This window comes from Carlito syrichta, unplaced genomic scaffold (assembly GCF_000164805.1).
Source record: "Carlito syrichta isolate Samal-C Ts95f unplaced genomic scaffold, Tarsius_syrichta-2.0.1 Scaffold302582, whole genome shotgun sequence".
Lineage (NCBI taxonomy): Eukaryota > Metazoa > Chordata > Mammalia > Primates > Tarsiidae > Carlito > Carlito syrichta.
In genome coordinates this window covers 450,120-466,432 of record NW_007246678.1, presented here as the reverse complement: position 1 = coordinate 466,432, position 16,313 = coordinate 450,120, and the positions used below count along the sequence as shown (strand labels likewise).

At 43.4% G+C, this 16,313-nt stretch overlaps 1 protein-coding gene across 6 annotated transcripts in view; it reads right to left on the bottom strand.

The window, feature by feature from the left end:
* The window catches only part of RCBTB2 (RCC1 and BTB domain containing protein 2), a 55,606-nt gene that overhangs the window by 6,966 nt on the left and 32,327 nt on the right, over nt 1-16,313 (bottom strand). For 4 of the 6 annotated variants that reach the window (XM_008056950.2, XM_021711774.1, XM_021711773.1 and 1 more), the window contains 7 exons: nt 15,974-16,132; nt 15,726-15,833; nt 14,589-14,731; nt 7,500-7,690; nt 6,543-6,669; nt 4,714-4,853; nt 948-1,078 (listed from right to left, as the gene is read on the bottom strand). In XM_008056950.2, coding sequence (XP_008055141.1) covers nt 948-1,078; nt 4,714-4,853; nt 6,543-6,669; nt 7,500-7,690; nt 14,589-14,731; nt 15,726-15,833; nt 15,974-16,132 — 999 coding nt within the window. The remainder of the gene's footprint in view (nt 1-947; nt 1,079-4,713; nt 4,854-6,542; nt 6,670-7,499; nt 7,691-14,588; nt 14,732-15,725; nt 15,834-15,973; nt 16,133-16,313) is intronic. The other 2 variants (XM_021711776.1, XM_021711777.1) reach the window with 2 other exon arrangements.

Genomic DNA, 16,313 nt, shown 5'->3' with positions numbered 1-16,313 from the left:
GCAGCCTCAACCCGCTGGGCTCTGGTGATCCTTCCACCTCAGCCTTCCAAATAGCTGGAACTATAGACACATGTCACCAAGCCCGGCTAATTTTTTGATTTATTGTAGAAACTAGGTCTCGTCAAGTTGCCCAGCTGGTCTCAAACCCGTGGGCTCAGGCAATCCTCTCACCTCAGCCTCCCAAAATGCTGGGATTATAGGTGTGAGCCACCAAGCCCAGCCAGTATTAACGTTCTTAAACAATCCTCTACTATTTACACTGACCTTTTCCTAATTTTTCAAAATTATTCACTGCTGCAGTAAATACTTCTGAAGTGCAATCTTTGTCCAAATCCATGATTACTTCCTTAAGATAAATCCTATGTGTGAATTCCTTAAAGAATTACATCTTTAAGGCTTTTTATACATATTATACCAAGTTGTCCCTCCAAAATTAATGCACCAATTTGTACCCTCAGGAGCAGTTTAGGAGAACGCCATTATTCTAAGCCTATATATTACTTCTGCAAATATGTTCCCAGTTGACAGGTGAAAAATTATACCTTGTTTTCATTTATGTTTTTCATCTGTTCATAAAGTCATTTGTTCTTTGGTTCATTTTTTCCAACCAAATTGCTCATGTATTCTTTTTGTTTTTTACTAGGGTAAACTTGCTTCATTCTATGTCGCCAGTATTTTTCCCAATGTATCACTACTTTCTAATTTTCTCTCTGGTATTCTTTGTTGTATAAAAGTTTATGTTTTGAAATCAGGCCTATCAGTCCTTTCCTCATGGTTTTGGTCTTCGATGTCTACCCCAACATTATATAAATACTTATTTTTCATTCAGTCAGTACTTTTGTTACTTTACTTTTTTTCCACATTAAATCTTTAGCCTACCTAGAGTTTATTTTGATTAAGGTATGAGGCAGACACCAGAAGGCCGGCCAGAAGAATGCTGTTCTTACCTGGGCGTCGTATTTCACAGCAGCGGAGAGCAGAGCGATTGCGTTCTCCTCGCAGATTCCCTGCTTGATAGTTTGCTGGCAGAGCTTCTTCAAGCGATTTTCTCTATAAAATGTTGCCAAGTCTAGCAATCCTGATGAAAAGAGGTGTTTTTTAGGGAGAGTGATTTCAAACATCCTGATTTAAACTCACTCAGCCATTCAGAGATGATTTTGACATTGTTTTGAATATAATCCTCAGTGAAGCACTGTGTAAATACACTTACACTTACGCATACTTTCAGTGTGTGGTTCTACCTAAGGCTGTAGCCAAACCGAGCAAATACACTACACAAATAACAAGCCGTTGAAACAGGAGCACAGTCAAGATGGCTTTAATATTTTTTCCTAGGAAAAAAGAAAAAGGAGTGTGCTCACTCCTCCCCTGCATTCTAAATATCTTCTTATCAGCACACACATGCCCTCTCTCTCTCTCTTTCTCTCTCTCTCTCTCACAGACACACAAACACACACACAGGCACTAGCCCATCACGCAGAAGAGACAAACCTTTTATGGATGAGTGTCTGCTTCCTACTACCCTCTCCCATTTCTCTGCCCTCTCTATAGCAAAACTCCTAGGAGAGCCTTTTGTATCGGCTGTCTTCATCTTCTTACTTCCCATTCCAACCTCAAGTCTTTCCAAGCTGAACCCTATACCCCTCCCTGAAGTCACACCTGTGGTTGTCTCCAAATGGCTTCCACAATGCTAAATCCAGGGTCTGTTCTCTGGGTTCCCCTGACTCAACATTTACACAGAAGCTGCTGTGGTGGCTGTCCTCCTCCTCACAACACTTTCTTGCTTGCTTGCCTCATTCTTCTCAGTTCTCTTGGCTGGACATGCTTCTAGACTTCCAAATGTTGTGTGCCCCAAGGTTTGATCCTCAGACACGTATTTCACATCTTTTCCTAAGTGAGCTTCAAGCCCCCTGTTTTAAATACCATCCATGTATTCAGATGCTTCCTGTTAGGTTACTTGCCATCTATTTTCCAGTACTCAATGCAGACTGAGTGACAGACATAGTGAGTTAATTTTAACCTACCCTGTGGGACCATATAAAGTCCTCTAATCAGGATGGACCACAAGCATTTGAAAGCTCCTAACTGCTTTTAGATATTGCTATCTTCATTAGATGACTTAGAATTAGCATAAAGAATGTCAGAATTAGGCCAGGCTCTGGCTCTCTGGCTCAGTCTGTAATCCCAGCACTCTGGGAGGCCTAGGCGAGTGGATTGCCTGAGCCCATGAGTTCAAGACCAGCCCCGGCAACTTGGCAAGACCTTGTCTCTACAATAAATCAAAAATTAATCAGGCTTGGTAGTGTGTGCCTGTAGTTCTGGTTACTTGGAAGGCTGAGGTGGAAGAATCGCCAGAGCCCAGCAGGTCGATGCTGGGGTGGCCGTGAGTGTGCCATTGCACTCTAGCCTGGGCAACAGAGTGAGATTCCAATTCAAAAAAAAAAAAAAAAGGAATGTCAGAATTAGTGTCATTGGCAAAGGAATGGTGTCAAAGATACATGGCTTGGCTAGAAATACTGAGTCAGTCCTCTGTCCCTGCATGACTGGGGACCCCACAGCGTGAGCTCATTAGTCCTACACCCTTGGCAGCTGTTCCTGCACTTGGGCTACACAAAGTCCCAGGATAGCTGAATCCAGCTACTAGAATACGTCACACCCATCTCAAGCTAACCTGTCATACAAGATACTTAATAGAGAGCCTAAAGGACAGGGAGCTGCAATTTCATCAATCTTTACCATATTGCTTTTGTGTCTGCCTGCTAATAAATTGTGTACATGTAGTAGAATCTGGTTAAAAACATGCTTTCATTATAACAAATATTATCAAAGCTGTGGAAAAAAGAGTTATGGCCTGTTGGAGCACAGTGAAATCTAGAGAGCTGTGAATGGCTTCATTGTTTTAGGTCAGTTCCAATTCACCCAAAATCGCATCGACAGCCCCAAATGCTGCTGTGCTTCAGACTTGTACATAAGCAGCATTGCCCTGAGAGAAGCCCCTGCCCTGGGTCTAGCTCAGCACCTCCCCCAGGCACACCATCAGCACAGGGGAGTCAAGGAGCCTTGCATCCACTTCTAGACTGCATGTGGGATTCCTGGGAGCCTGGGATTCCCTACCTAACTGGCCCTGACGTCACCTGTGTGGGTATCTCCCCCCCCCCCCCCCACACACCACACCTGACCCCTAAGGATGGCCTAGGTTGCGGGTGGATGGAGTGTGGCCATGCAGGCTGGGGAGCCCGCACCCCCCTTAGGATGCAGGATGTAGCCACAGCCTGAAGGCCAGGGGTCTATCCTTCCTGTGCCACTGGTTCAGAACTTCAAGGTGTGCTCCAACTCTAAACTCCAACTAAAACACAAACCTGGCCTTTCAGTTTTTAATGCAACTATATTTTTCAAGGTGAGAGTATTCAGTATATCTATCTGAAGTTTGTTACCTTGACACATAACTTTAAATATTTAGACATATGGTGCACAGGCCTCCATTTGGACTCCTGCCCAGAGCCCTGCAAATGTTAGGGGCAGGTCTATTAAAAAAACTGCTGCTTGAACATCTAACAGGCAGCTCAAACTCCTTTGACTTTTCAAAGCCAGGCACAAAACGTGTTGCTCTCCATTCTCCTCACCTTAGTGAATGGTATTTCCATTAACTCAGCTGCTCAGGCCAAATGCCTCAGTGCAGTCATCCTTCTCTCTCTCTGCACACCTCACGTCCCATTCATCAGCAAGTCCCACCAGCTCCGTCTTTAAAATACACCCAGCATCTGCTCTCTTTTCAACACCTCCACTGCAACAGCACCCCAACCCAGGATACCATCATCTCACACCTGAACCATTATAATAACTGACCTTTTAAAAACAAGGCACATCAGCCGGGCTCGGTGGCTCAACCTGTAATCCCGTGCCTTTGGGAGGCTGAGGTGAGTGGATTGCCTGAGCCCACGGGTTCGAGACCCGCCTGGGCAGCGAGACCTCATCTCTACAATAAATCAAAAGATCAGCCGGGCGTGGTAGCGCATGCCTGTAATTCCGGCTACTCGGAAGGCTGAGGCGGAAGGATCGCTGGAGCCCAGCAGGCAAGGCTGCGGTGGCCGGGAGTGGCCACTGCATTCCTGTCTGGGTGACAGAATGAGACTCCAACTCAAAAAATAAAATAAAATAAAATAAAAATAAAAACAAGGCACATCACTCTTGTGGCTGAAGCTGCAAGCTGCCTCTTCCCCCCCCCCACACAAATCCATTCTTACAAACACAGAATTTTCAATCAAGCATGGCCATCTCAAAACGCCTACTTTCCCCAGCTTCCTATGCAGCCAGGCACAGCCTTGATCAACTCAGGTCCACGGTCTGAAATAAGTGGAGCTCCCAGGACCCTCTACTTTCAGAGGCCCTGGGGATCTGCCATGTGCTCCTCAGTCTCTAGCCTGTTCTCCGTGCTGCGGCCTCTAACACTCCACAGTGGGGATGGCTGGATACTTCATCTCTCTCCACTCAACCTCTTAGGAAACAGTAGCAAAGGGAAAGAGTTTAAGTCCAGCACACACACGCAAAAGAACTGCCTCTGTAATTACCCTCACAGGGACTTTCTTTTAGGTTGTAACATGTGAGAGGGATTCTTATGAGCTGAGCTCAGTTCCCAGGCAGGAGAGTTAACACCAAGGACTCGTCAGTGACTCCACATTTTGCCAATGCCTCAGGAAAGTCTCTGGCAATTACCTACTGCCTCCTCAGGAGAAAGGCTGATGCTGTCTGTGTACAGGTATTCCAGGAAGGCCCGGTACACAGGATATGAAAATTCACTCATTTCTACAATATCATCCTCATGGTCTTCCAGTGAAGAACGAAAATGCTCGCATCTGAAGGAAGAAAGAAGCATGTCAGGTCCTTGCTTCCGGGCAAGAGCAGATGGCCTCCTGAGGGGCGCATCCTTCCTTCAAAGGTACATACCAGCCTAGGCTTGTCTCCTCACTTTCTTTGCTGGCCTGAAGTTTTCAATCAATCACCAAATTCAACAAAGCTGTACAAGCAAACCTACGGCTGTGGGTGGCCTGGACAGCTGCCCCTATGCCATGCTGGTGAGGACAGTGTCAGGCTCCTTGGCTTCTCTCTCATACCACATCTACTGATCAACATTTAGAGAAATCAGTTTATTTTTATAAAATCGAGCTATTCTTGTTTATTCCATTATGGAGTGAATCATGCCCTCTAAAAAATTCAAATATTGAAGTCATAACCTCCAGTGTCTGAAAATGTGAACTTCTTGGGAGACACGGTCTCTGCAAAGGTGACCAAATTAAGATGAGGTCATTAGGATGAGCCCTAATCCAATGTGACTGGTGTCCTTATAACAAGGGGAAATTTGGACACGCACACACATACACACACATGCACGGAGAACACCATATAATGAGAGGAGGTGGTCGCCACATGCCAAGATTGTCAGCAAACCACCAGAAGCTAGTAGAAAGGCAAGGAACAGATCCCCTTGACAGATTCAGAGGAAACCTATTCTGCTGATATCTTGATCTTGGACATCTGGCCTCCAGAACTGTGAGAGAATAACCTTCTGTTGTTTAAGCCACCCAGTTTGTAGTACTTTTTACAGCAAACTAATCCACCCCCGCTTCCTTGATGAAGGTTTATGTGCTACAGTGAGAGTGAGCAAATGTCACACAGATTGACCTTACCACAGGAGGACTTGAGAAGAAAATGCCACATTGAGCTTGTGACTCACTGAAGTAGGATTGGAATGTCTATTACACAACAACATGATTTCAAAATCGTCACGCAAAGAGAAAGAAGCCAGGCAAAAATAAATAAATAAATCCTGTGTCATCTCATTTATATAAACTTCTAGAAAATGGTACTCTACACTGGCAGAAAGATCAGTGGTTGGCCAGGGTCAGGGCATGTGAGGTCTTTGAGGGCTGATGGGAATGCTCTGCATCTCAATGTGGGGCGGTGGTTTCACAGGCATATACATGTATCAGCACTCATCAAACCACACACCTGACATGAATGCGGCTCACGGCTCATAAAATAAATATCCACACGTTTGATTTTTAAAATCTTTGTGTTAGCTCCACCACTGATCCTGCTTGTCTGAAAAAGGTTGGATCGCCTCTTTTTTAAAGCATCTAAAAGCTCAGTATCCCAAATGCGATTAAGGAGAGTGATTATTATGAGCTGAGCTCAGTTCTCAGCCAGGGAAGTTAACACCAAGTACTCAGCACGATGTTTATGGCACAGAACACACTTGCCAAGTGTTAGCTGGCTGCTCCCTGCCGCCAAGGTGGACAGACCACTTTTCAAAGCCTGTAGTACCAATTCCCTGAACCACAACCTAGTCCTTGGTGCACACAACCTGTGTGACTTTCTGTTTCTCACATGTTGTTTTCCCTGGATGCACTGTATGCTTGTAAGGGCAAAACAGCCTTATGTTTTTTCATTACTAATGAAGTGCCAAACATGGTTCCTTAGACACTTAGAATATCATTGTTGAATGAACAGATTTATCTCAATTCTCAAAATAAATGATTACTTACCTAATCTTGAGAAGGACTTTATGTGCATAAATGTACTTTCCATCAACCAGAAATTTCAGGTCGGCAGTGTCTGGATTATCAAATTCCCTCTTCAGTGACTCAGCCACAGTGAGGTGGTCATCGGGTTCTAGGAGAGTAACACACGTGCTTCAGAGTTAGCCACAGACATAAAGGGACTGCAGGCCAGGAATTGAGCACTGCTCTACTGACACTCATGAAAATACCAATTCCCTGAAATAACTGACCAACTGAACACTGCTTTTTCTCCCTAAAAACAGATTTGCATCATTCAGGATAAGAACCTCATACACATCTGTTTATAGATCTGGCAAAACAACCAAAAATCCCAAACTGTCTCACTAATTTTGAATAAAATTTTAGAGTGCTTGAGTAAATATACTAGTAAAATATACTCAGTAAAATTAAAAAGCAGTCAAATAATGGCCTTGGTGCAGTGGCTCATCCCTGGAATCTTAGTACTTAGAAGGTCAAGGTAGAAGGATCACTTGAGGCCAGGAGTTCAAGTCCAACCTGGGCAACATAGCAAGACCCCATCTCTACCCCCTCCCCCACAAAAAAAGTTAGCCAGATGTGGTGGTGCATACCTGTTGCTCTAGCTACTCAGGAGACTGAAGTGGGAAGATGGCTTGAGTCCCGAAGTTAAAGGTTACAGTAAGCTATGGTCATGCCACTGCACTCCAGCCTGGGCAACAGGGTAGACCCTATCTCAAAAACAAAAAAACTCCCAAAACCGTCAAAATTACTTTCAATTTAGTATTGTTGTTGGTTTCTGATACTTTTAAGAAAAATAACCAATCAAATTATTGCCCCTTCCCAGAAGCCCACTAGAGGGAAATAAATTGATAGTGCACTTAACAAAGTCCTCACAACCAAAATAAAAGCACTGAGATCTCGTCCTAGTTTTGTCATCCCTCAAATGGACAGTGACCAGCTCACCCACAGAGAGGAGGCGCCACGAGACAGCAGGGGTGGCAAAGCAGGCGAACACGTCGTCCGTGCAGGAGAAGTGAGTGAGGTGAGGGAGGATCACCGACTGGCCCCGGCACTGGCCCCACATGTACACGTGCCCACCCTGGGTCTTGGCGGCAGATGTGTGGGCAGAGTGACAGGCTGCGATCTCTATAACCCTAAATTCACAAACACACACCACATAAACACAGGAAATAGGAGCAGAAACGAGCAGCGTTCTCCTTCCCATACATTTAACTGATTTGGGGCATCATGACCTCATGACTTACAGAAGGGGACAGGCCCAGTAGGAGAAAAAAATCTAGCACAAGACTCACACACCCCATCTCCTAAGTTTTCAGGCTCCAAACCACTATTTACATTTAAGCCATACTTCATGGCACTGATACCTCCTAAAGATGTCTGTTACCATTTCTAGCCTGTAGGCCTATAAAGATATGCACCATCCTATTTTGAAATTCAAGTACAATCCAAGAGCATAGAGTCACCCTCAACCCTGCCCCAAAAAGGTGATTTAATATTTTTTTCTTAAAACATTACTTCACTGAAGAAAATAATAAAAATCTGGACCATCTGGGCCTAGGGGCAATAAATATTTTAATCCAAATGTCACCTAATTTAGGATACTATGGGACATCCCAACCCACACTGAAAAGCGTAAATTCAGTATTTACTAAATCCTAGAAGGTCATTTGCTACATGGAACTGCAGCGCCTGAGATCCAAGAGAGCTGTTTTCTAGGATGCCCTTATGACAGACTCTACTGTGGTAAATTCATGATTGACAGTAGGTAGTTCTCTGAATACTTCCTAATGGAAAGTTCTGTTTTGTTGATCTGGAAATAACTGTTTTCTATAAGAATAAGCCACCATACAGATCAAAGGAAGACAGTAAACGCTTTCTTTTACCCCAAGGGTGGTCCTTTCTTGATTTTGCCAAAGCAGGCAACAGTACCGGTGTTCACAGTCACAGCTCAGAACTTCAGAGTTACCTTTGACTTCTCCCTCTTCACTTACCATTTTCTTCAGAATATCCAATTAGCAAACAACATAGATTCTTTCTCTGTAATGTCTCTCCTAAGCCGCCACTGTGGGTCAGGCACACCCGGATCTGGACCCTACAGCAGCCTTCCAGGCCTCCCTTGCCTTGGACTTTCTCTCCCCTGCTCTAACTCACCCAATGCTGACAGGTAGAATCCTCCTGAAACAATGTTTGCCTCAGAAATTTCACACCTGCAGTGGCTTCCCATAAGATAAAACCTGGACACAAGACATAAGGTCTCCATCCAGCTATCTCTCAAGTCACTTTTGCCCACACACCCTGTGTCCCAACAAACAGATGACTCACTATCCCCAATGTCTATTCATAGTTAAAGTCCTTGCTCAAGAACGTTCATTCTTTCTCTCTGCCTTACAAACCTTGCCCATCTTGTAAGGACCAGTCCAAGCAGCTCCAAGGTTAAGAAGCCTCCTGTTCACCTGACCTCTTGCAGCACTTCCTGTCCACACCACCCCAGCCTGGCCCTGTTATCTTTCTACGTGTATACGTGTATCACCTGTTCAACTAGATGACAAGTTCCTGGCAGGCTGAGTCATAGGCTTAATTCTCTCCAAGCCCACAACACATTGTCTTGCTAAATTAATTTGTAGGTCATTTTACTAATTGAGGAAGACTCAACACAGAGCAAATGAGGGCTGTGTAAGACCCCACTGACCAAGGGCTAGCAGTTGAAGGGTGAGGATATTCCTCCACTGCCTTCTTTAATTAGATTTTTCCCAATCAAGGAGGGAGGGTGGTCATCATACAACCTGGAGTGTTGTGCCAGTCCCCCTCAGAAGGCTGACACATATTATTTTCACATGCGGCTCAAGTAATTGATTTATCAGAGAAGCACTCTCAGTTCTTGAGAACCTCCCACAAGTACTACAGGAATAGAGGCTATGATGTGCCTCTGTGGACAGCCCAGGCTTTAGAGTCCAAAAGACCTAGGTTTGAATCCCACTCTACCACTAGGCTGTGTGACTGTGGGAATGCCCTTTGACCTCCTGGAGCCTCACTGTCATCACACTGCAGGGCTGGTGTGAGCATTAAATAAGGTGTTCAGCACCCAACACAATGTGTACAAATGGTAGTATAACAATAGTGGTTTCATCATATTACTACTACCACACATTCTAAGTGGCAAAGCCTCCCTTAGGTCGAGACTACATGCTTCTACTAATCAGTTCAGATTAGTAAGGCCTTCCCTAGAAGAGTCCTTTCCTGACAATTGCACGGTTAGGTCAGCCAACTGGCCCCAATCTCTAACTTAGTGCTGGACAAAAAGAACCTTGCCAGGTGGGGAAAATGGTCAATACTGTTTGGCTTTTCAATAAGCACATTCTTCCTGGCTTGGTGCAGTGGCTCATGCCTGTAATCCCAGTACTTTGGGAAGCTGGTGGGAGGATAGCCTGAGTCCAGGAGTTCAAGATCGGCCTGAACAACACAGTGAGAATTTCTCAAGAAATAAAGAAAATGGGAGAATGAAATAGGATAAATACATTTATTCAAAGAAAAGTACACCTACTGTTACCATCTATTTTACTGGTAAGTCTCAGATATTATACCCGAACATGAAGACAGCAACACGATCTGTCTAGGTGGCCTGGTGCAGTAGGCAGGACATGGGCTCTGGATCATAGAGCAGTTCGTAGAAGCCACATTATGTTAAATTCTTAGAATCAGCTTTATCATCTTTTTAAACAACAAAAAGGTGGGGAGAGCAGAATAATCATCTCACGGGTTTGTGGTTTAGAATAAGTGAAGTAAGGCACCCAGCAGAGCTGAGCTGAAGAAGGCTTCTTTCTGTGATTAAACATGTGTAACAGCTGGGCTTGCGCTGAGGCCCTCATGACTTTGCTGGAGAGAGAAGTCACAGATCTGTGACACTGAAAACAACTCCCAAAAAACATCAGAGTATGGTCCTGACTACAAGTGCTCCGGTGGGTAAGGGAAAATGCCTGTGGGCTTTGCAGGGAATATTTAAAGTAAAAGGGAGTTTACTGGGCCATATAGGCTTTGAGTTTGTCAAAGAAATGAAGTAAGACCCTCCCAGGTGGAGAGGTGTGCATGAGCAAACACACAGACAGAGAATGGACATGACAAGGCTGCACACTGGAATGGAGGCAACTTTGGGGAGCAGAAAGTAGTGAGGTTTGCTAGGAACAGTGATGCTGGCTTAAATCCAAAGCCTAAGAGTTCAGATTTATTCTGACCTGATAGGCCAGTAGGAATCAGCTCTGTAAACAAGTCCGTGATGTGATGAACAGGGTATTCTCAGGAGTGATCTAGACAGTGTGCGAAACAGACCTCAAGGGAGAAAGAACAGCCTGGAAGTTCAGCTGGGGAGGCTGACAGGGGTTGTGCTCTCCCATCCAAACGAGGTCACCAGGAGAAATCGGGGTGGTCTGGATATTGATGCAGAGGAAGGAGAGGAGTCAAAGATGGCATCAGAATAGGAGTCTAAGGAAACACCAGCCTGGTAGGGCTGAGGGAAGAAGTGGCAGCAACGCTGGTCAGATGACAGGCGTGGGGGCTTAACATACAGACGGCTAAGCAGTTAATAAAAAAAAAAACAAGGCCTTTTGTGTTTGAACCACCTCAGTTTTAAGGCTATCTGGTATTCTCTGGGGGGAGGGGAGGTTAGAACATCCCAACCAATAGCATTTAGGTAAACACGAATGAACTGCTCTTGCTTCAGATTTCAGCACTTCCAAAGTGCCCTACTAGGCCAGGACTTTTAAATTTTTTGAATAATTTCTGTACACTTTAGGATAATGCGATAAGAAAATGTCACCCACTGAAATACAATAGTGTCCTTTACTAACCAACATCGGAAACTATCCAACATAGGAAAATCAAAATAATTTAGTTCCTACGTTCCCTTCTGAAAGTTTGTCATCACTCTCCATGAAAAGGGGACAGCTTAGGGACACTGCTTCCTGGAAAAGGGCTGGGACAGACAGGGCCAAGGAGTGGGGTAGGAAAGGTGACACTGACACTGGTCACCCCCAGGTATGACCTCATGACGGTTACCTGGGATACCTGGCTCTACACAGGAAGTCAGGGGTAGGGTGCATGCTTGGCAGACCACAGCAGCTGCTACAGGAATGAGAGTGGAGAAAGTTTAGCAGGAACCTTCAGGTCTAGGCTTGGGACCCAAGCAACTGCCAAGGAACCTTGCCTTTGCCTGAGGTCGTCAGTTTTTAAATCAGATTCATACCAAGAAGCAAATGCTGACACTCAGATTTCCCAGTCTTACATGCGATGACTATAAACTGAGCCTACCTTTACTGTCAGGGTGTCTGGCATATTTCACACTTTATTTTGTAACCAGTCTTAATGGGAAAAACATTACTGTATGCTCTTGATAAACAGGTTTTGTGTCACCTTAAGGGAATGATCCACAACAACCGCAGAGTTTAATGGCTATGAAGCACTAGAAATGAAAACGCAGAGAGTGAAAAAGAATATAAAACAGAAAACCACGAAGAGGGTCAAATGGTAATTTGTGAGGAAACAAAAGAATAACGGAGAAGAAGCAGCAATGATCAAAAGATCCAGAGCAGTGATTTCCAATCCTGGTTTTGTAACAGCCCCAAGTATTACTGATTTCCTCAAGAAATCACAGCGTTCTCAAAAAGTGAAGACAAGGTGAGTTTTACGCCAATTTAACTTAAAATATGCTTTTTGGGAACTTTAAGAACAAAGGCTAATCAATCAAATACCAAAGTATTGAAACTTTGGAAAGATTGGGAATCACCGGGTTAGAGAGAAGAAAATCATTTTAATTGTTAAAAGTACTTTTATATAAACATACACTGCTGACAAATATTAGTATGCTACATCGTAAATAGACCTCTGGGAAAGATCTTAAAAGGTTTCCCTTGGGTTGTTGTTCCTGCAAAGAACTTAACGTAAGCCAGGCTCAGTGGCTCAGCCTGTAATCCCACGCCTTTGGGAGGCTGAGGTGAGTGGATTGCCTGAGCCCGCGGGATCGAGACCCGCGGGATCGAGACCCGCCTGGGCAGCGAGACCTCATCTCTACAATAAATCAAAAAATCAGCTGGGCGTGGTAGCGCGTGCCTGTAATTCCGGCTACTGGGAAGGCTGAGGCGGAAGGATCGCCGGAGCCCAGCAGGTCGAGGCTGTGGTGGCCGGGAGCAGCCACTGCACTCCAGTCTGGGTGACAGAGTGAGACTCCAACTCAAAAAAGAAAAAAGAATATAACGTAGACAGATTTTTTCTTTCCACTTCAATGAACAGGTAACCAAGAACTGAAGACCCATCCTACCCCTTAATTCAATCCTATTCCTAATTAGTCAAGCTTTCTGGAAATGGGCCCCAAGAGTCAGAAGTGAGGCTCCAGAGTTCCTGACAGGTAAGTTATGACATATCCTCGAAGCTTCAGTCACTGGAAAGGGTGGAGAGAGTAGAGACATGCAGGACAAGTCCTAGCACAGACCTATGAATCCCTCCCTTGCAGCAGGCCTGTGATCAAGTGCCTGACTAAAATTGTGCAAGCTCAGAAATTATCACCTGCAATTCACATATGGAAGACTAAGAAAATCAGGCATACCTGCTGAAAACATTCATCCATGACTTTTACAGCCAAAATCATGTTTATGTGGACAAAAGTTAGTGCACAGCTGTTTCCTCTTTCTTTATATTTATAATTCAAAAATAACTATGGTTAGGATGGAAAAGCAGTTGGTAACTTGCAAGGTCCAGCTAAGTAACTTGGCACTCACGTAACTTCCGTTCATTGCATCTCTGCTGCTTTTCCTTTCTCCCACCTCGATGCCCCACAGTCCACCTGGCTTGGTTAAACTAGAGTCAGAGGACCCGGGCAGTTCTGGATCAGGGACTAGCAAGTCACCTGTGAGCAATGACTGGCGGCTGGAGTTAAAGTTTTTGCTAAGTGTGGAAGCAACATAAAAAATAATGGGCCATACAGATCTGTTGTTTTCATTTCCATGCTACCTTCATTTGATCTTTTAACACTTTGTCATGAAGTCTGAATACTAAGTGTCCCTACCAACTGGATTTGCTAGCCTGAGGCATTTCTGTAAGTATCCAAAGACTCGAGACAGTGCCTTCTCTTCTCAGAGAAGCTCTGAGCTACCTTTATGAGAGATGCAAATGCACAGCTGCAGGCATTTATCTGTACCACTTCCTGCCTCCCTAATAATCCTTTCTCCCCAATTCTTAAGTGGTCAAGGGTCTTACAAGCTAATCTACTTGTCTGTATATGTATTTCAAAATCAAATGCAATAAAATATGTACAATAAAAACAGCAGCATTAGTTTCAACAATGATTACCAAACTGGTTTAAAAGAAAAGATAATGAACTGGTTTTGCTCCCTGTGTAAAGAAAAGAACAGTGAAAGGGCAGTGATCTGACCATGCTTGAAAAATTCAAAAGGTTTTCAAAAATATTAGGATAATTTGGAAACTAGTTCTGGATGTGCTAATTACATAACACTACCTTGCAAACAAGTGCACAAAACTAAGTCTTAATTTTCTAACCATTTTGCTCTTTCTTATAGCGATGACTTAGGAATTAAAGTAATGAAGTAAGCCGATCCTCTTAAACTGGCAAATTTTCTATGTAGCTGAGTGACTGAATTTATAACCGCATCCAAGCTACCTTCATTTTCCTAAACCAGGGAAGATCAAACTCCAGCGTTATCAACTTCTCCTTAAGAATGTAAAACAGGAAAATGAGGACGGGGGAAAGGATGATTTGTGAGGAAGAATAATGAAGAGTAGCTACTGGAAGTTTAGTCATTGTAGTGTGCACTGAGTAGCTGTTGGAGGTACAGATGAAATAAGGGTAAGTGAAAACATTCAACACAATCAACATCCCCAACAATTCAAAAGCAAACTTCTAAAAAGGAATGAATACTCTTGCTAAAACATACTCTAACGCAGTTCATTCCCTATCATTTTCAGTATGTCTAAGCCCTGTTTTATCACCAAAGACCATTGGGGGTATTTTGAAAATGCACACATTACCTGTCCTTTTCCACAATGACAGGGGTAGGATAGGACTGGTTGCTTTTATTGCCAGTGCCCAACTGCCCATAGGAATTGGCACCCCATGCATATACTTGGCCTTCATCTGTTAGTACCAATGTGTGTGCATAGCCACAGGCAACCTAGAAGGGAAAGAAAATCATCCACTGAGGCCTGCAAATAGAAGGAAATATCTCACTACTTTCACAAAGTAGGTTAAGAATCAAAAATTAAAAATGGAAGAGGCAGCCTATCCCCAGAGGCAAGCATTAAGTTAAGCAATATCCTTCTAGAATTTGTGTGGTCAGAACTGCAGTACGGTTGCCATGAGTCCCTTAGCAGGCTCAGCCCCAGTTCAGTCCAGCTTTGATGCTCACAGAAACCATGAGGGGAATGTAAGAAGTAAACAATTTTACTTTTAAATAATCATTTTCTTTTTTCTGATTATAAAAGTAAAACATGTGCAATGTGAAAAATATGGAAAAGTATAAATATGAAAGTACTCTTCAGGTCAGGATCAGAAGGTTTCTCCATTTACATATAGACATAGAGATAAGACCTTTAGCTTTTTTTTAAATGACCGTGTCTTATAAGCAGTTTTCTTCTTGTTTCTTTTTATTTATCATGACACATAGCACTTTCCTATATCATTAAAAACTTTTTGTAAATATCATTTCCATAATAAAAACTTGGCATAATTTATCCAATCACTAATTTATTATTTGATTAGTAAATTATGCTACACTTGTTTTTTATTAAAGGTTTTTGTTTTGTTTTCCCTGTATCTTCTCAGCCAATTCTGTTTCTCTTTGGTTCCTTAGGCTAGTTCCCTAGGAGTAGAATTATAGGTCAAAGTGTATGAAGATTTGTAAGACTCTTAATAAACACTGCCAAAGCTTCTGTGGGAAAGGTTCTAACGATTTACATTTCAAAAGTTGTGTTGGAGAGTGCTCCAGTAACAGAAATTTTCTAAACAGCTACAACCTAATTCAGGGCAAAAGAGATTTAACTTTTACTTCAATGAGGACATCTAAGCAGCTAAACTTTTCATCCTGCCAAAAAAATGTTTTTAATGCACTGGTATCTTTGCCAATGAAGACTTAAAAATACGTGCATACAAACTGACAGTAGACATACCTTCTGAACATGGATGCCTTGCAAAGCTGCCACTCTACAGGGAGTTGGCTGGTTGCCACTACTGCCAAGTCCAAGCTGCCCATTTCCATTGTAACCCCAGACATAGACCTGAAAGAAAACGAGAACCTCAACGCTCAGGAAGAGACACCATGGCCATTAAGTTATCTGTTATGAGAGACATGCCATGCTGGCATGACACTGATATGGTACACAGATTTTTTAAACAAGACAGGAAATAACTTTCTTACTTCCCCAGTGTCCACTACCGCCATGGAACACATCTGCCCACAGGCTATGTTCATGACAACTTTATTCTGTAAGCAGCCAGTAACTCTTCGAGGGATCGCCTGGTTAACTGTTGACCCAGATCCTACCTGCCCAGAGTTATTATAACCCCAGGCAAATACCTATTTGAGAGAAAAGATCAGTAAATGAAGCATATTAATTTATTAAGCATCTCAGATAGACACTAACATGTACATGTGTCACCTTGTCTCTCCTCTCAAAGAGTTTCACATCCAGAAATTCTCACAGCACATGCAAGGACAATTTTACAAAATTCATTCTTATACAATTTATTATTTTAGA